The 20,493-nt window shown below is 41.8% G+C and overlaps 1 protein-coding gene across 2 annotated transcripts in view; it reads right to left on the reverse strand.

Moving 5' to 3' along the window:
* Positions 1-20,493, reverse strand: part of GAS6 (growth arrest specific 6) — a 39,866-nt gene that overhangs the window by 4,156 nt on the left and 15,217 nt on the right. For both annotated transcript variants that reach the window (XM_084226114.1, XM_084226113.1), the window contains exons 4-13: positions 20,323-20,385; positions 15,679-15,801; positions 13,999-14,118; positions 11,849-11,974; positions 10,501-10,622; positions 10,268-10,386; positions 9,699-9,888; positions 4,183-4,347; positions 2,504-2,672; positions 771-943 (exon numbers count right to left, since the gene is read on the reverse strand). In XM_084226114.1, coding sequence (XP_084082240.1) covers positions 771-943; positions 2,504-2,672; positions 4,183-4,347; positions 9,699-9,888; positions 10,268-10,386; positions 10,501-10,622; positions 11,849-11,974; positions 13,999-14,118; positions 15,679-15,801; positions 20,323-20,385 — 1,370 coding nt within the window. The remainder of the gene's footprint in view (positions 1-770; positions 944-2,503; positions 2,673-4,182; positions 4,348-9,698; positions 9,889-10,267; positions 10,387-10,500; positions 10,623-11,848; positions 11,975-13,998; positions 14,119-15,678; positions 15,802-20,322; positions 20,386-20,493) is intronic.

Below are 20,493 nucleotides of genomic sequence, written 5' to 3' on the forward strand. Positions count from 1 at the left end.
AGAAAGAAAAACAGGCAATGAGCAGAAAAATACCTAGCTACAATTACCCAGTACCAAGATGAACCCAATGTGCCCTTTATTACAAATATTTTGCAGAGCATCCAGAGAATTAGGCTTATTGCTATTGCTGATTGTGTTCTAAGCTCATTTGCATAGATGAAAAAACAATGAACCAGTGGGACTAATTCTTGAAACTGTGTTTTCTCAGAGAGAGTTCTTAGTGGGTCTTGCAGAAGTCATTATATTGCACTGGGGACAAACCAACTGGAGCTGCTGTACTATAAATGAGAATTGGCTCATGGGATTTAGTGAAATCCTTCCTGGTTCACCCTTGTGGAATGCCAGAATTTATCCCTTTGTTATGAATGCCTTTAAATAGTAGCTTCAACACTCCACCATGACTGGCTTTTCCCAGTAGCTTTCCCACACCTAAAGCCTGTCTCTTGGCTACTTTGGGACAGTTACTGATAAGCAAGAATGGAAATCCCTGCTTTATGGCACTGTGCCAGGAAAAAAAAAAAAAAAAAAAAGCCTGCATTCAAGAGAGCAGTTCTTTTACCTAGGCCACATTTGCAAAAAGCTCCCTGTGAGCATCTGACAAACACCTGGAAGAGGCAGAACTTCAGGCAAGCACTGTTGTTTCAGACTGTGCTCTGAATAGGTGGGACAAACAATGAGGCAGGCAGCAAACCCGACAACTGTTTTTGAAATTGAATTCCAGTTACCAGGAAAGAGCAAGGAAACTTCTCTACAAAAAAAAATGTTTGTACCTGTTGCTTCAGTTTCTTTGTGGAGTGATAGTCAATCAGAGACAGCGATAAAGGGACAGATGCTTCTTCTGTAACTAGGGCAAACAGCACACCAGTATCTGTTGCTGGTTGAATGACAGCATTTACTTCAATTTCCCAATTTGTCTTGGTTTCATTTCCAGAAGAAGGTTGCACTGCAGAAAAAGAAATTCATTGGACAATGTGTCAAATGGGTAAGCTGTTCAATTCTTCCTGGAGAAGAGCATAGGCAGATAAGCATCTGGAGGGACTGCCACATTTATTTTAATTAAAAAAAAAAAATAATTCCAAAGCGCCTGAACATAAAATTGGACAAGAAAATGGCATCAGTTTCCTCTTGCTACCTTATGCATTCTGCTGCTTTTCAGAATGTCAAAGGATAACATTAAGCTTTTTATCACAATGAGTTAGTCAGATTCCCATGGCTGCCAATCTGACACATTCAAAGAATGGTCAATTCAAAGATAGGTCAATTGAAAACCAGTTTTTGAACCAGTCTGTCCAAAGATCACTGAGAAATATGAGTTGAAATTTGACATGTAGGAAACATTTCTATGAAAGCCTGTATAAAACTCAAAAACTGTATAAGCATACTACACTCATCCCCTACTCAAACTCTTCCTGATCACTGATCTCTCACAAGTGTGGCATGTTTTATTGCACCTGTTGAACCCTGAATTAAATTTTCTGGTATTTACTTGCTGCCCCAGTGCCCTAATAATTTAAAAGCTATCAACCTGCTCCTGCAACCTCCCTTGACAGGGCTATTAGCTTTGCTAGTTCACCACACCTTGAAATACAATAGTCCATTCTTTATAGAGTTTACCACTGCAAAGAAAAAAAAAAAAAGAGAAAAAAAAGAGAATGATTGTTTGAAAAAAAGGCAGGTGCTGAGGCCTTATCTGCACTTCACCTGCATTTTAGATGCTGCCTTGTCTTTGCAACTTTTAAATCCATAAATATGACAGTACTCCCTAAATTACCATGGCACAGCAGAAAAATCCACATAACACTAAACAGATGGCTCCTGCAGAGCAGAACTTACACACACACCATACCAAAATAGATGGCCAGCATTTGTGTGGGTTCAGAAATACTGATAGCTGATTACACAGATAAGCAAACACAATAATCAAGAACAATAAAAGCCGCTTTTCTGAGTGCTATGTTAGTATGGACTCAGAGATGTCCAAGTTTGATTTGAAACTTGTTATTACTGTATGCCAATTTCACTGGCTTCTATTAGAGATATGCTTACTGCATTTGTCCCAAGTGTAAGTAATGACATCCCATGATTAAAAGTGAATCCAAGACAATAGACAATATTAATTTTTCTGTCTATCATAATCCCAAGATACAGCAGTATGGCTTTCAGGTCTCCCTGTTGAGCAGGAAACAATGGTAAAGGACTAGAAGCACCTAAGCTGCTGACAGAGAGATTTAAAGCCTCTAAGGCTGAGGATGAGCTGGAGCCAGTCTGGCTGTGAAATGTATTACTGGAGCTACACAGAAAGAAACTAATCCCTGCTGGGCATATTTGCACTGGCTTGAACTATGATTTGTAGGCCTTCCTTTACCAAGAACCACAAGTTTAATCTTTTCTGCATCAATCAACAGTGGGTCTGGCATACACCTAAGTTTTAACACTGTTTATTAACCAGGTATGGTTAACATCAGGACAACAGGTCAGAAATAAAAAACCCCAGCCTACTTACTGTAAGTAAGATTGAACACAGCAAAACCTCGGCCAGGATAGAAAGAGCCTCGTCCTGCTACAGCAAAGCACTGCATCTTTTCATTCATCTTTATGGTCTCTTGGATAGAGGTGTCCTCCCCATTCAGCCAGTTCCATGCCCGCATGCAACCATCCAGCCGAGGGTTTATCTGGGAAGATAAAGCAGCATCTTATGCCTCAAATGATTGTGCAGTGAAGAGGAATCGTGTGCAAAGGAATACTGAGTTATATTACCATACCAAACAGTAGAAATTTGACATGTTATGCACATGCAAACCAAGAGGCAGCAACCCCAATCCTGCGACCCCAAACGAGTGGTCAGTATTTCCCCAGGGAACTCCCCTGAGCTCAGCTTGTCTCCATAGGCCAGAAAGGCACTAGCTAGTGCAGGTGCTGGTTTGGTGGTATTGGTTCTCTAAGCTCCTCTATGTGTTGCCCATCATTAGTACAACTTATTTCTAGAGCTCTGGAGCCAAAGCTCCATAATTCAGCATTGCAAATGCTGGAGGCTAATTTAAGGCTGAAAATCCCAATCCTTTTTGTCTTTGCAAGCAGCCTGCAGGACACACAAGACAGACCTTGGAGCTGATCATGGTATAAGTTTTTGGGTTCTGACTCAGGGAGGGGTGCCCTGCACCACAAGACTGGCACACCACTCTGTACACACCTCATTCCTTCCAGCTTCTACTTAGGCTATCCTGTACCTAATGTCAGCATTAAAATGTGAGTCAGTGCGTAAAGAGAAGGCTCCTTGCAAAGTCTTTAAATCAGCACCACTACCCCCAGTTAAGTGAAGGAGAGAGAGAATTAAGTGTCTGAGCCAGGATAAAAACCTGAGGAGTTTCTGGCTGTCAATCCTAGATTCTGACTACACCCTGGGCTTACTGTTTCTGACAAGCAGTGGCCCTGAATGACTTCTTGTGAGGCACAGGAGCTGTGAGGCTCAGCTGCTGCACTCTCAGTCACAGAGCCACAAGCTTGTCACCTAATTTAGGACTAAAGAGATGCAAAATTGGATTTCAACGTGCCAACTCTGCTTGTGGTGGACATTCAAACCAGCCTGAGCAGCAGCTATTCCACAAACACAGCAATCATCCAATCTTATCCAAGGACTGTCTTAACTTTTATTCATTTGCTGTGTCTACTTCAATTAGGAGGAAATAAAGAAAAATAAGCTTCTGTTTTTCCTTGGGTCTCACTATACTGACACAGCAAACACATGCAGCAAATTGTGATTTGTAACACGTGAAGAACAAACTTTGGTCACAGCACAAAGAGTGCCCAGCGTTGGTTCCAGACTCAGTAGGCACAGTGGCACTCTCACAGAGCAGTGTGCCCACTGACCCCTCCCCAGGCCACTCCAAGCCAGCATGACCACTGTGAATTTTGTTATGTGCTCCAGTTTTGCTGTGCCCTAACTCTGCAGTGGGATACATCTCACCCAAACTTACCAATCAAAAAATCTGGAGACTCAACATTGCTACTGGCTTAGGCTCCTGCTATAGTCAATGGGCAGAAAGCTCTGTCCAGAAGGTGATAATTCCACCTGTTTCAGGGCAGCTTGAACAGCTCTCAGGAAGGACCTACATTATCCCAAGAGAAGATGAACTCAAGCCCTTCAGGCATGCAAAGGAACACAAGTTATCATGCTGTACTTACTGGTAGAATAAGGTCCTTTGTTTTGAAAGGAATGCCTCCTACTGTCAAATTCAGCTGATACACTCCCTTCTCTAGTGTAAACAGGTTTCCTGAGACAGCAATTTTCATAACTGCATCTCTGTTGACCTTTATAATCAAATTTCTTTCAAGTTCCTCAACAGAGATCTGAAAAAGTAAAATTCCAAATTGTGTTATTAAGTATGAATAGAACTTAGTATCTGCAATTGCAGGTACAGGACAGACCCCAGTGAAATCCCCAAGATAAAGAAATACTTTCAGTCCCCAAACCTCTTTGTTCACCTTTTAACTTACATTCCACCTTGATATGTAAATCTACTCTAGAAAGCAGTCTGTGATTAACCTTAATGGTGAAGACAGTCCACCTACTTCAAAACAGCTGCAGAAAAATGTGAGTGGATTAAATACATGACTTTTGTAGGTTGCTTTATGCAAAATGTAAATGCAATAATGAGTTATTAATGAGAAACTTCCTATTGCAACTGCATGTGAAAGGAAAAGCTGGAAGGACAAACAAGATGTCTTTTGTTGGATCAGAGTAAGATAATGCAGAAGCCTCCCAGACCCAGTCTTTCAATATCATCCTCTTCAAAAAGCACAACATGGAATGGAATTTTTGAGAGGGTAATAAAAATGTGTAATAGGCAATAACTTTTCTCTTCTAAAAGCATCTGCAAGTTTTCCCTCCATGTCTCTGAAAAGCTACTTCTAGGAAGATCCTATTACCACTGAAATTTCAAAAAGATTTCATCATTTTGATTATGACCAGGCTGCACAGAGAAGCACTACAAAGCTTCTGTGGAGGGAGGAAAGGTGAAGCCCAAAGCTGATGCACCAGACTGACCAGCAGCCAAGATTCTGCTGCCCTGGGACATGGGTCATGCTATCAGTGGGGTGTTCTGTGGCTGTAGTAAAGACAATCCCAATCCTTCTGTAAAGAAGAAAGGAACACACCTCCACTATTTCATAATCTTCTTCCCACTCTATGACAGATACTCCACCTACTCACTCTTCATCTGTACAGCTCTGTTCCCTGAGACACCCAGAAGCTGCTTCCATCAGTGGGCTGCTGTACAAACCAATTATTTATTTCAGAGGATGTTTAGACATGTCCTGCCCTCTCCCTGCTAGTAGGCCAGGTCCTGAGCATCTTTCTCTCTGTATTCTGACTAGCAGTCCCAAGATTGCTCTTATCAGCCATTCTGAGCTCTTGCTCTGTGGCTGTAACATAAAGGAGGACAGGGTTGAGCAGGTTTGTACCTGGGCACTCCCTTTGGGTTGCAGTCTTCAGTAATCAAGATTAAGTGAATTTGATAGTAGGAAAGATTCACAGACTTTCCTCCTGTCATGAACCTTTTTTCTTCTCTTGTGAATTCCAGTACAATCTGGTTTATATTGCTACAACAGTTTCCACCTGGTGTGTTGCCCTGTGCCACATCCTACAGCACACAAATTTATTTGTCTGCAGCTTGCTTGTTTAAAGTAGCACCTACATCTACAGACTGCATTCCATGGAGACACACCAGCCAGTCTCAAACAGATTTCTTTGAGTATTGGATGGCTGTGAAGCCCATTCAGTGTGTGGGAACATAAGCCCACAGGTTGTGGCAGCCTCAGCCCAGCTGGCTGAGCTACACATGCTGTGTAGCCAAAAACTCAGACACCTCAGTGTCATGGTCACCACTGCCCTAATGCTCCAGGGTGTGGAGTGCCACAAGGAGCTGGCACAGAGCATCTCCCTGCTCCTGGCACAGACACTGGGCAGACACAGGGCAAATGGGAATTGGGAAAAACTGGCTGCAGCAGTGCCCATACTGTGAAGAAACACTGCTACTTACAGAGCCACCAGAATTCAGGGCCCCCTAAATTTTTATTAGATTGTATAGCAAGTAATAACACATAAATAAAAAAAAAAATTCTGAGTTCTTAGCTGCATCTGATCTTTAATACAAGCAAACTGAAATCAGCGAAAACTTCCATAAGAGAAGGGGTTAATCCCCATGGGAATTCTCAACAGATTCCAGTTTAGGAAATTACATTCTGCCTACTTTACAATGCCCTCTGGCTGTTTAAGCTCCTGCTTCTTATAGTCAAAGCTTAATTGCTGGTGCACCGCCATCACATATAAACCAAAAGAGGAAGCATTTCAGTAGTTACCATCCTGCTCCAATTCCCTACTCTTGTGGCAAGGAGAAGCTATTTGCTGCCTGCCACCATGGCTTAGGGACATTCAGGAGGACAGTTCTCATAGCTAAGTGTTCCCATGTGCTGAGGCATAAGGGCAGTCAGCTTTGTGTTTTGGATTCATGCTCTGGATAGCTCATAGCACATAGCCAGCCTGTCCACTGTTTGCTGAAGAGCAAGTGGACAGCACTGAAAAGGGACAGACCTACAGCCAGCTGCAGGGTTAAAACCAAATACCAACCTTGTGATTGCTTAACTTTCAGCCCTGACATTTAGCAGTGCAGGTAAGTTATTATTTTTGCTGACCAGACTGTGTCCTCAGAGCAGGACTAAACTGAACACTGAAAATAAGACAAAATGATGACTGTTTTTGGAAATGCAAAACAAACAGAAGGCAAGTGCATTCTCTACTATCATCATTTCCTACGTGCCACTTCATCCAGCTGAATTACACACAAATAACCACATTAAAAGTCCTCCCCGAGGTTCGCTTGTTTGTGTTTTCAATGCTGGTTCAATGCTCATTGCAAAATATTTTAGGAAGGATTAACACCAGAGAAAATACCTAGGTAGAAATATTGGTTTTGAAAATGCCACTGTACTTCAGTGAAAGTATGTAACTTCTGCTCAGGAGATGAGAACACTGCTGGTGCTTTTACATATCTTTTGCTTTTAAATACTCATTGTTTTTCCATCTGCTGAAAGTTAAATAGTAAAATTGCTATTTTCTCACAAGCCATATGAAGTTCTCTCCAGTATCCAAAGTTAAGATATCCTCTGGTTAAGATCTAGCCAAAACTAAGGGCTTGATTCTGTGCATACTGAAGTGCAGACTAAAGCTCACAACTGCATTAAAGCCTGGACTGTGACATCTGAAGATTGTTGGGTTTGTGTTTCACAGAAAGTGAGGCTGCAAAGTACACACACAAGTCCGTGCTCAAAATGAAATGTGTGGCTACATGTTTTACAATAGGAGACAGTAAAAAGAAATTCTTAAACAGGATTTCCTAAATCAAAAACCATGCCAGAGAGAAAGAAAAATGGAGAAATGTAGGAGGGGATAAAATATAGGAACATATTTACAGTCATATCACTCAGCCATACAGATTAAATGGCATTTAGAGGTGTGTGACACTACATGTCAAGCAGAAGAGAGTCAAAGGGTGAAAGCAAGAGATAAGAAAGCACAGCAGAGAAAGGAGAAACCAACAGCCCCCCAGCAAACCAGGCAAGGTCCCAGATCTCAAAGGTGTAAAATATGAAGTCAAGAGTCTAAAAGCTCCTTCCTCCTCCTGCTGCTGTTTATCCATGGGTAAATCCTTCTGCTTTGGGGCAGTATCAGCACTGCACTGTTTCACTTTGGGAGACAGGCACCAGAATTATGATCACTGGCCTGCTCCAGGTCCATTCCTGTGGCAGCAGTGCATGATGCTCTCTCCTCCACTCGTGCCATATTATCTGTGCCTCCAGCAGCTGCCAGCCCTGCTCAGCCCACAGGCAGGGCAGCACCCCTGGCTGCAGGGACAGCTCTGCCTCCATCCCATCAGTGTGGCTCCTGCCCCACACAGCGCCCACAGCTTGGTCTTTACTGTCCCAAAAAGCCTGGGGAAGGATTTCTGGGGGATTTACACAACCCCTCAGAAAATGTGCAGGGTGCTTTTCTGCAGCCACTCAGCCAGGCAATTTCTTGGTGAGGATGGTACCTGGGGACAAGAGCCCTGACACCGGTATCTGGCAGGAGACATTTAATTCTTGGCTAAACATGACACTGTCATCACACTGACTTCTCTCCCTGAAGAAAGAAAACACATTTCAGCTGTGTCCCCCACAAACTAATATGGGGTAGTTTGTAATTATCTCATGATGAGGTCAGGCACTTAGCAAGTATGTTAGCTCCTCTATTAAATTAATTAGCTTGACAGCTGCTGATTTTTGTGACTCCCCAGTCACTCCAGTGGCATCCACTCTGCTTTTCACATCTTCTGTCACCATCCTCTCTTTGCAGGCAATTACAAATGTCATATTTCAAATTAGCAGAACAACTCTTACCATAAAATTCGGTAAGAACTGGCTTGAAGCTATTCCTATATGTAAAGATACAGCATGTCACACATTTTATCTACAGCTTCACTGAACCTCTACAGTTCTTCATTTGGAATCTAAAATTGTTTCACTGTCATTAAAGGAACTGAACCAAACATCACCTCATCTGCTGGAAGCATTACCAAATGTCAGTGGTTGATAGTGAATGTACTCAAGGACTTCTTCATTTACTAATTAGAAACATTTTTTTTCCCACTTTGCTTATTTCTTTAATGTACAATTTGGAGCTTTTATATACTAAAAAATGTAAACCAGAAAATGATTCACAGTTACCAGTATCTGCATTTGTCTCGTATGTGAGTTAGCTGAGAACTTCCACCCACTCCCCAAGAGGCACATAAATTTAAAGGCTAAAAGAACTAATTAAGTAAGAAAAAATGAAAGGAGAGGAAAAAGCAGAAGTGAGAAGGCATGTACAAACTGCTCATCTAGTCTAGATCATACTGCAACATGTTTTTCATGATCCTGGCACAAGTGGCAACAACTGTGACGCTCCCAAAATCACCAGCTGATCTTCTGTGAGATCAGCCAAGAAGAACAGGAACCCTTGCAATCCTTACAATCTCATGAGATTGCTGGGATTATGCTATCAATAAAAAGATGCTTTGGGGTTTACAGCGGTAGTGCTGAGTTGACAGTTGGACTTCATGGTTTTAGAGGTCTCTTCCAACCCTTTTTGGAATTCCCTGATGCTATAGTATACCCCGATATCTTTACAAGGGAATCAGTCTGTTTTGTATACAAACAGGTCTGAAGACTTTATAAAAAGTATACTGTAGCATAAGAGATTTGAGAACTGTGACTAAACAAGTGACTAAACAAGTGAACAAACAAAAGCAACCACACAACCCCACAGCAAACACACTTGGAAACTCTCCTAAAAGAGCAGATAAAGAGTTCCTTCCCTCTTACTGACTTCCATCCCTCAGCCAGAGGGCATCTTCTTGACCTGATGGGAAGTTATCTCAGCCCTACTGCATCTCAAAGGCACTGTTTGTGCAAGTGGTTGTGCAAATTAGAGATGCAGCGTATATTACAATGGATATAAAGTATAATTCAACGTCTTACGAAAAATATTTTCACCTTGGGATGCATAATGGACAGACAGGTTGGGAAAGCGTTTTCCCAGGAATACAGAGTCTATCTGTGCCTGATGAGCGCACCCCAAGCAGCCAGGAAGGAGGGCGGCCCCAGCAGGGGTCTGGGCTCACCGTCTGCCACATGCCGTGGTTGATGAGCGGCCCGGTGCTGGTGACGCGGCCGACCCCGCCGTACTTCAGCTGCAGCTCCAGCCGTCCCTTGCGCAAAGCCAACACTATCCATGTGCTGTCTTGACGGCCTCCAGCAAAGAAAAGGATACCTTCAGGATCAAAGGTTCTAAAGTCGAACTCAGCCACAAGTCTGACCGCACAGGTGCCAAGAAATAAATTAGTTATGCAGAGTTCAAAAACCACAGAGTACTTTCCATACAGATAGCATCAATTCTAGCAGCTCTAAAGCTCTGTTAAAATATACTAGCTTCTAATGCACTCCTGAAAGCCTTAAGATGTGAGTACATCATCAAGAATAAAGAATACAATACTATATTTCAGTAATTATCCTAACAGCTCTGTGGTCAAGGCTGTCTTTCTCAATTACTGGTTTAGGTAATGTTTAGCCTAACGGGACTTCATAATCCAGGCAAATAATGATGAATGTGGGGTCAATTATTATTGTAACAGCTCCCTTGCATGCATCAAAGCCAGTTAGAGATTTGACTGTCATTCTAAATTGTCCTCACCTCGTCAGTTGTTTCCTTTTGAAGCGCAGCCTGATAACAGGAGTGCCGCTGAACATCCTCCCCAGGTGCAAGGATTTAATACTCCTTCCAACAGCAAAAGGCACACATGGTATGATGTTCTATAATCAAAACACATTTCTGAGTGCTTATTCTCCTCACACAGGAGAAAGAGAATCAGAGAGTGCTGTGAAGTAAAGGTCTGTTTGCAGTTCCAGCAATGGACACTGACATACCTCACAAGTATTCATGTCCTGGGAAAGCTTCACTCCCCCTCTGCCATCACAATGACAGGTGTAACTCCCTGGTGAGTTGAGACAGGTCTGTTCACAGAGCTTTTCTTTGCATTCATCTATATCTACACAAGACCAGAGAAGAAGAGAGATAAAAACCCCGAGTTTGTTTAAACATGACAGAACTGAGGGAATGGCCTGAAGTTGTGTCAGGGGAGGTTTAAGTTGGATATTAGAAAAAGGTTTTTCACCCAGAGCGGGGTTGGACACTGGAACAGGCTGCCCAGGGAAGTGCACAGTCACAGCACCAAGCCTGACAGAGCTCAAGAAGCATTTGGACAATGTCTTGGGCACATGGTGTGACTGTTGGTGATGGTGCTGCGCAGGGCTGGGAGTTAGATTCTATCCTTGGATCCTTGTGGGTCGCTTCCAACTCAGCTTATTCTGTGAAATCTATTTTCACAGACAGATTCCAGCTGCCCAAAGATACATAGCAAGTCAGCGGGAAGGCTGGAAGCAGAGCTCAACTACTTGTCTGCTGGAGCAGAGCCCTGGGCTTTAACTTCTAGACAAGATTTCCTCCCTTCAGGCCCCTTCTGCTATGCCTGTAGTGACTGGCTTCTGCTCCTTGCAGTCAGGGACTGCATATAAAACCTGAGTTTCTCATTCACTGTTTCCTTTTCTTTTTTTCTTCAGCTGTTTTTTATCTTCTTCACAAACAAATGCAGGAAAGCAAACTGTGAGAGCCCACAGGGATCTCTTCAGGCAGAGTTTAACACTTAACGCCCAACACGACTGGCTGGAGTGTGATTTGAGTTAACTTAGACAAAAGGCCGGGAACAATGCTGGTTTTGGAATATTTCCAAAACTTACTCTGTTGAGAAAGCTTGTGGCAGTGTAGCCAGCAGAACTCTGCATGGTTCCAGTACATATTAAATTCCTAGTTCACAGTAATACTGCAAGACAGGTCTTGAAAAAAGCTACTGCTTTATAACTTTTCTTGTCCTATGAAGAGAGACAGCAACACGCACAGATGCTTCTGAGCTTTCACCAGATCTTGCACTTGTTGAAATTTCAAGAAGCCTCTGTACTTTGGCTTATAAAACTCGATTCAAGTCATCAAAGGTGACTGCAAACTCACTGAACTCAAAGATGACAGCAAGCTCAATGAACTCAAAAGTGACCGCAAACTGCAAACTCAGTCCTAGCTAGGGAAAGGGAACAGAACTCCAGTGTGTGAGCAAGATTAAAAAAGAAATAAAAAAAGCTTTTACTGAAGCCTGAAACCAAATTTCTGGGGTTCTACAGATTTAGATTATATCATAAATGCTAACACATTTCTTGAGCTTACCCTGACAAGTTTTTCTCACGTCATCGTACTTGTAGCCTGCATCACAAAGACATTCATATGAGCTTATTAAATTTTTACAGTGAGCTTCTCCACAGATGTCTGCTGATGCTGTGCATTCATCTATGTCTGCAAAACAAGCAATTAAACAACACAACTTCAGAGGAGTATAATCACTTCACTGCTCACATAGAGTGACCTTAGGGCAAGGAGATCCCTGCATAACATTGCAAACTGAAAAAAACCAGTGTCCTTAAGAATCTACTTTTAGGGTTAGCTAGCTATAATTAGTGACTTCAGGCTTCAAAAATCAGTTGGTCTTTTTTACCTTAAGCCATTAGCCACTGTTGGAAAGAGCAATGCAAGGTGAACCAGGAGAAAAACTGTAAAACAAAACAACTACCACAAAACCAAAAAGCCCCACTTTCTCCAGCTGGGGGACTGCAGGTTTAAAGAAGCAACAGGCAGAAACTTAGGAGCGGCAGCATGAATATTATCCAAAACACTGAAGGAACACTCAGCCTGTGGCACTTCAGACATTTATGCTCTGTGTCCCCAGACAGGTAAACAATGCATTTTCATATATTTACAAAGCTAAGATCTGAATCTGCTGATCTGTAGTGGCAAGGGAGAATTGAAGCAGCCCAATTTGTCACAGAGAACAAACCATGCCAGAGAGACGTGGGGTTTCGCCATAAGGGCAGGCAATGAACTGGAACTGGAAGTCCATAAAAAAACCTGATTGTTTTCCTCATGTGTTAATTAATACCCTGCAGAATCCTGGTGTTGACAAAACATTTGCAGTGTACTGAGAGTTTAATATTTACTTTTGCTTTCTAGTATGTGTTAAAACTACCATTACTCATTAGTCTTGTTGATTTTCCCACACATGAGTGAACTGGCTGAGTACTCCATGTAGCTTAGCTACAAATCAAGACAAGAGGGAACTTTTGTGTGTATGCCCACAATGACAGGAAGAAACATTTCAAAAGTCAAAATGCAATGATAAATCTGAGCTATCAATAACCACACCTGACAGTAATCTCAGCAGCTGGAAGGTCACATATTGAAGCTACAGAAGGCTTATATAGCAGTGCTCACAGTGCTCTAGGAGACAGTACTAGGGTATGGAACAAATGTACATACACAGGAAAACAAACACATATGTGAGCCCCTTGCCAGCCACCTGTCCATGCTGACTGGCACCAGAGGACAATTCAAAAGTGAAGTTGGCTCTTCTAAGTTGCTGCTCCCCTTAGGAATGGATACCATGTTATCTATACAATCATCACTTTTTAGAGTTGAAGTGACATAGAAACAAAATCTTGCTCTTTTTTTTTTTCCTGGTAGCATTAATAATTTGTTCATACCATGTATGCAAATTGTTTAGAAATGTCATCACATCCATCTCTAAGAGATATATACCTGTTCTTTCATTTCATATATACCTTTTTCATAAGATGAATGTAACTTTAACAGCCACCTGTTGTTGAGTTACTGAGTTTGTCTCAGCATGCAGTCTCTTAACACTTTTAAAATCTCAGTTGCTTAAGTTTTGGTTATGTAAATTCATTCGTCAGTTTCAATCAGAAACTTCAGGTCCTCATTTTCTGTTCTCAGCTGGTATGTAAAACTTCACTAGGGCCTTTCTACACCTATTAATATTGAGTTGCAGTGAATTTAGCCATCTGTATCTATCTGAATTCATTAGCTGCTGCACACATACAAATCTAAAATAATAAAATAAGAAACACTCAAAAGAAAAGCAAATGGCTCACATACTGCAGCACTGCGAGACTGGAAAGAATCATAACAACACATCTGGCCAGCGCTTCCTCCTCTCAATGTCAGGATATGAGGACTGATCCACTAAACCAATTTAGCACAATCCAAGCCACAAATCCTCTGTGAATCACGCCTGTGTTATGCTCTTGGGAGCATCATGGTCCAACTGCTGACAAGCCCAGGCATGTAGGCTGGCTGGAGCACCCAGCACAACCCCAGTGGAGTAAATCTAAGAGGAGCTACCAGCAGGTTTCTGCTGGGCTAGGGAGCAGACCAGGACTGCTCAGGGCAACCCAGCTCTCCAAAATACAGACACAAGTCCTGAAGCAAATCCCCTGAAGCAAACTGAGAGTCCCAGCAAAGCTTACCTTCACATATTTTGCTGTCTTTAAGAGCATAACCGCTGTAGCACGAGCACCGGTAGCTGCCCAGCTTGTTGAGGCAGAGCTGGTTACAGCCGCCGTTCTGCATTCTGCATTCATCAATATCTACATCAAAAGAGAGTGTCACAGTCAGCTGTTCACATCTGTAAATAATCTACAGGGTCACAGTGCAATGGGCATTGGGAAGGAGAAAGACCAAACAAGAAAAGTATTACAGATGCAACACAGTGAAAGCAAAAAGCACAAAGATTTTGTTCAAACATTTCATGTGTATAAGCTCAAGTTTGTTTAACTTACAAAAAAAAGGGGGGAGGGAGAAGGATCTGTGACTGAATAGTATCTCCTTCACAGCTCTGAGAATACATAAAAGTATCTTTAGTCACTGTGGAGGCAAAGAAGCTTGTTTGCAGAAGCAAACTAGTTTTGTATTTTATATCATAACTAAGTACTCAAATTATGCTATGGCCAGTAAGGTCAGGACAAAAGCTTTAAATAAAACAGGAACACTATATTGTTACTATTACAGAACTTATGAGAACAGAGGAAGTTCCAAGTTCACACCTGCTGAACATTTGTGAGATTAACTGTGCCCCACTGAAATTGGCAGCAAAAGCCTGTAAAATCCAGCAGAGCCTGAGTTTCACCCTCAATCTACCCTACCTGCTCATTATGCTTGTCTATGGGACTCCAGAGCTACTGATGGGTAGAACAGCATGTCATGGTGTTTTGTAAGAAAATAAAGAAATATGATTCAGACTGATCAGTGTCTGAGCTCTCAAAGCCAACTGGATACTGACTGGTCTGCTTTCTGAATTGATTAAATAAGATGCTTGAGTGATCTTATAAACTCTTCACAATATTTACATGAGAAGGAAAGGCTTGGATCTCCTGCTGTCTTGGTCGCCACAATTCTAGACTGGCTGAATACAATTTCTAGTCATTACTTACTATTGGCAAGTAAAAAAGCAGTGGCCCTGACAGGAAGCCTTGCAGGCAGAAGAAAAAGAACCAAAGAAACCAGAAAACAAGAGGAGGGAAGATATCTTGTAGAGAAAACTCCGTGGGCAGCTGGAACTTCTTACATGAATAGTTTCTGTCTGAAATTCTCTTTTGAGGTGATGGAAATACACCAATGGAATATGTGGAATTAAGTGGACATGGAATAAGGTCAGACTAGCAAGGAGGCTTCAACAGACTAATTTTATCAATCTGTGTATCATCAGACTCAAACCTCAACTTGCCAGCTGGAAGTCATTGTTCCCACTGCAGGGATGCTAGATGGGAAGATGGGCCAGCTTCTTGGGCTCTGTGGTCTGTGATGTGTTACACCAGGGTTCACAGCAGCAGCTGATGCAGCTCTGCTTGAAAAGCCACTACTACTCTATTTCTGCTGCTGCTGCTTTCAGAGGGGTGGAGCAGAATGTTGGACCATAGCTTCTTGGATTACCTTGCCAAGACCAAGCTGAGCTCCATTAGAGTCATATAAAAATGCAGATGTGAAAAAACTACCTGTTTCCCAGAAGGGTAAAAACTTGAACAATGTGTAACCTAGGTTCAGTTCTGTGACTTTTGAATTGTGCAGCACAGCATCAGTGACCATTAGAGAATACAGCAAAACCAAAAATATCTTTGTTACAAGAATAAAAGACAATGAAACCAAATTACCTTTTTCACATTTCTTTCCCTGCCAGCCACGCTTGCATTCACAATAGAAATCCCCCTTGAGATCCTCGCATTTCACAGTCCCTTCTTTGTGACAAGGATTGGGAGAACACTGGTTTGGCAAATCTGATTTCCACAAGGAATAAAAAAACCAAAACAAAACAGAACAATACATTGAAGTCACTGACAACCAGGTGTTTCACTCTCATTAGAAGACGGGAAGCCTAAACAGTATTAGGGAATCACTCAAAAATACTTGCACCTGGCAAGTATTTTATTAGTATTTGATTTTATTTTTTATTAGTATCAGCTAATTCTTAGTGCTCACATGCCAAACAAACTGTGTCAGGAATTTTGCAGAGCACATGCAGTGGAATTCACTTAATTGCAAAAGGGAGTGAGCTACCACCCCCATATCTGAAGGACACATCTTGAAAGAAATAACTTAAAGTAGCTTATTTTTCTACTCTCACTAATTTTTGAGAAAAATAAAAAAAGCAGTATCAACTAAAGTACTCAAGAAAGGATGGGTACCCTTTTCAATCACCTTTGGTAGTTGAACTGAGGATCTTACCAGGGCTGATAGATTTCTAGCTAGCAAAAGTTTTTAGATTAAATTCTTGATAGATATTTTCTATTATGTAGAATGAAAATAAAAAAGGAATACCTGTATTTCAACAGCCAAGGAATAGCAAACCATTAATCCTGTTTACAAAGGGCACAATGTTCATATGGGGATTTTTAAGCCAAGTTCCAGGACTTGGCAATGAGTTTCCTCATTGGAAATAAGCAGGAGAGTAGTCACCACACTTTGGGAACAACTGAAGGAATAAATCTCAAAGTATCATGTAACTACTCACCAACTGTAGTCACCTGTCCAAAATCACCCACCCACTTACCTGCACAACACCCAGGGACAGTGCTTCACAGAAGTGGCTAAAGGCAGGATGAGAGAACACCCTTGTTTCCCCAAAAAATGAGTTGGTAGCTATCATGTAGCAGTAACCTGTTAACACCAGTGTTCTAGATCAGTGGTCTTCAAAAAACATGAATGTGTGAACTGTTTCCACAACTTTAACCAGAAGGAACAGTGCAGGAGCTCATTCTGCAGATTGAAAAGCTCAGGACCCTTTCTTTTCTCATATCTCCTCTCAGCATTTGAAAGTGCCCAATTTGTACACACTAAGTGAGCAGCAGCAGAAAAGACCTGCACTGGTTTCCATGCACTGGTTCTGCTGAGTCCAGTATGGACTCTTGATATTCTAAACATGACTTTGTAGCACGACAGGGAGGCTTCTGGGAGAGGAACCGTTTGTAGATTAGCTGCCCCATCAGACTTCTCAAACTCAGAAAAGACTCCTACTTTTGTCAGGATTATTATCCTGCTACATGCCTCTTAGCTTCCTCTGTGTGATCCTGAAAGTCACTGTCATGACCAGCTGCTGTGAAGAACTTTAACACTTCTGTGAGTGCAGGCAGTAGCAGCTCCATTTGATGTCTCATGAAGCGCTGAACAGCACTTTTGTTTGCACTGACTGACTTTTGGATTTAAATCTCAGGTGGTTGAGGTTGGCAGGCATCTCCGAGGTCACTTGTGCCACCTCCCTGCTCAGGCAGGGCCACCTACAGCTCAGGACCATGGCCAGAAGGCTTTTGATTATCCCAGGGATGCTGACTCCACAAGCTCCCTGGGCAACCTGTGCCAGTTCTGGTTCACTCTCACAATGAAAAAGCATTTCCTGATGTTCAGACAAAATCTTCCAGATGTGCAGAGCTGGGGCAAAGGCACAGCCACAGAGGCCAGGCCACACAAAACAAAACACAGCTACGTGGGCTGTCTTAACATCCAGCTGCCAGAACAGCTCCCAGTAAATCCCAGCTGACGCACTGCTGGAGGGGGAGGAGCTGGGGCAGGAGAGGCCAGGTTAAGGTGGCAATGAGCCACAAGAGAGCAAGCCTGTCCTGGATGTTCCTTGTCCTAGACAGATCAGAATGTTTACATTAAACAGAATGGTTTGGGTATAGTAAGCAAAGTTTGGGGTTTTTTTTAGCAGCACATACCAAACCTCCTAAATATGGCAGTGTTTTCAGTCATTTGATAAGGAAATCCAGTCAACAGGGTTATGCACAATTTATCTGGTATATCCACAAGTTTCTGATTCTTGCCCTCAAACTGGATTCTGACATGCCTTGCAGGGTAACAACCCAGGGTATAATACATGGATATCAACCACAGAGATTTCTATCACATCAGCACTGTGCTGATTGTTTGCTCCCTCTTATCACGAGAGTTTGAGAACATAAGACAATCTCTTAGACTCTTCTGGTGGCTTCACAGTTGTGTTATTCTGCTGGCTTCATAGAAGGTGCTCCTGATTGAAAGCATTGCAAAAGAAAAAAACTGAGCTTTTGTTACTATTAATTTATATGACAGATTTTAGCAAAGCTGTTAAAAGTAGTGATGAGCATGACCTTTCCATGTGCTTTGAGCTGTGTCTGATAGCACCTATGAAGCTCATAAGTGCAGACACAGAATAAAACTACCAATTCCATCCTTGAAATCTATATGGAAACAAGACTTTGCTTATGCCTGCTGACTGTCACTTTCAGGTCATTACTTTGTTCTGTGAATTTATTTTTTGATACACAAAAAATGGTTCATATTGAAACTTCATAAAATGCTAGGCTGCAAATAATATTACACTCAGTAATTTAATAGCAAAAAGCAGGCAAGCATATGTAACAAAAATCTCATGGTGTTTTTTAAGGCCATGTGTAGCTTCATTTCCCAAAAGTCCTGTAGAGCTTTCCAGAGCCTTGCAGAACCAAATCCTTAATCCCTGGATAACCTGAAGGATCCCTTTTAGAAAAAGATCCAGATATGCAGAGAAAGTATCGGTATCCATGTGTAAAGTAAGCATCTATCTGCAAAGCAATTATAAATACTCAGTGCAGTCAGTGGAGATAGTACAACAACCAGAGTCTGTGGAGGGACTCAGGTCTCCTCAGAGCAGACACAGTTTGGCTGGGGGAATCCCTCTAGAACCAGAGGAGATGAACTCTCTGCTAACTCTGATGGGAATACTGCTCATGTAAGCACCCATGATGCAAATATCTATTTACACACTGTATAAAATCCTCTGAATCTGGAGGGGAGTCCTAGTTGTAACCTGATCTCAAGAGTTTATGAAATTAGGAGTCCTCACATATTCTGTCTAACCTGTCTAATCACTGTCATACTTAAAATTTCTGCCTGATTTCCAGTATAAACTTGTGCAGTCAGTCACCCTCCAGCCCTTAGGCTGCTCGGTAGCTTTGTACACCATGTTAAAAGAACATTCCACTACCTTGTTTTGAGAGGAGAAAGGCTGTTAAGAAACAAAGTTTAGAAGTGTCTTGCAAGCACAAACCCATAGAGCTACACAGTCTTTTGGCAGCATCTGTGAAAAATTAAGAGGCACACTAGAACTGGCCAAGCACGAAGCCTGTCATGCTTCCAAGCATGTTTCAGGCTGCTTCTCTGTTACTTCTCCTGTGAACTGATGATGGCTAGCCAAAACTCAGCCATTTAAAAACCTGTTAATATTTTAATGGGGGAAAATATTATCATTTTCTTTCCAAACCACTTCATCTGCAATGGGCAGAAATCCCTAAAAACAATCATTCAGCTTTTATTTTTGCAGATTTTTTTCATCACTACCCTTTAGACTCTTATTTCTGAGACCCTGATTAGCTGTTTGGAACAAGTGTTCCCAGTCAATATCAACATTTTCAGCAGAAACTCCTGCCTCTTTGCTGTGCCACATGCACAAGAAAATGTAAGCATTCAGCCTCACATCCCACTTTGGACTAGCTGGCATACTGCAGCCAGCACAGGTACCACAGGTCTGAGAATTCCCAGTTCAAAGGACTCAACATCCATAAGTGATACTGCTGCAATATATGAGAGAAATTCTTCACATACCACTTATTAACCTTGGAATTCAGTCTTTAAAAAGGTTGTTTAAATGTAAATGTATATATATATAAAAATGTTTATAAATGTAAAAAGTTGACTAAAGGCAACTAGAAAGGTATTAGAAGAATGCATTACATTTTCTTTTCTAGTGTTAGTGAAGGACAAAAAATTCATCCTCTACAAAGTTATCAGTTTGGCTTCCAAACTGATTTGAGGTTTTAAAGGTAGCAATATTCAAAGCATAGTCACATGATACATGAAACTGATGTCTTAAAGCAAAGAAGGCTGGCACAAGCCTGGTTTGACTTTAAACTTTTCTTGAGGTTCCTTAATGGGGTAAGCCAAAGCTAGCATTGAAGGGAATAGAAAATGAGGGGCCAAACATTGTGTACAGCCTTATGGCACCTCCTAGTTCTTGTCCCTCTAGCTTCTCACGTTATTCAAACTTTGGGAAACCGGTGGGACAGAAACTTGCATCATGAAATATCAAAGCAGTAAAACATGACAGCAAGATGGCATTAGGTTATAAAATGGGAAAGATTTTGTTTAGTGGTATGGAGTCTTAGGCCTGGAGAATAGAAAGACCAGTATTGAAATACTACCAAAACCAGAGATGGCTGAGCCAGTCCCACACCTTCAGGTAGAATAAGAGAACATTTAACTACAATATAAAAACCAAAAATGCTTACTATGAACACATGTAAGGAAATCTGGATTTCTCGTATACGGCGACCCATATTTCTGAATGCAAGCTGAAAAACAGAAAATGAAATTGTTATTGTTGCAGTGGTGAAGGACAGCTGTTCAAAGCACGTAAAATGATACCTGGCCTGAAAGGATTGGGAAGGTATATGCAAAAT

Source organism: Fringilla coelebs (assembly GCF_963513975.1).
Source record: "Fringilla coelebs genome assembly, chromosome: 2".
NCBI classification, from domain to species: domain Eukaryota; kingdom Metazoa; phylum Chordata; class Aves; order Passeriformes; family Fringillidae; genus Fringilla; species Fringilla coelebs.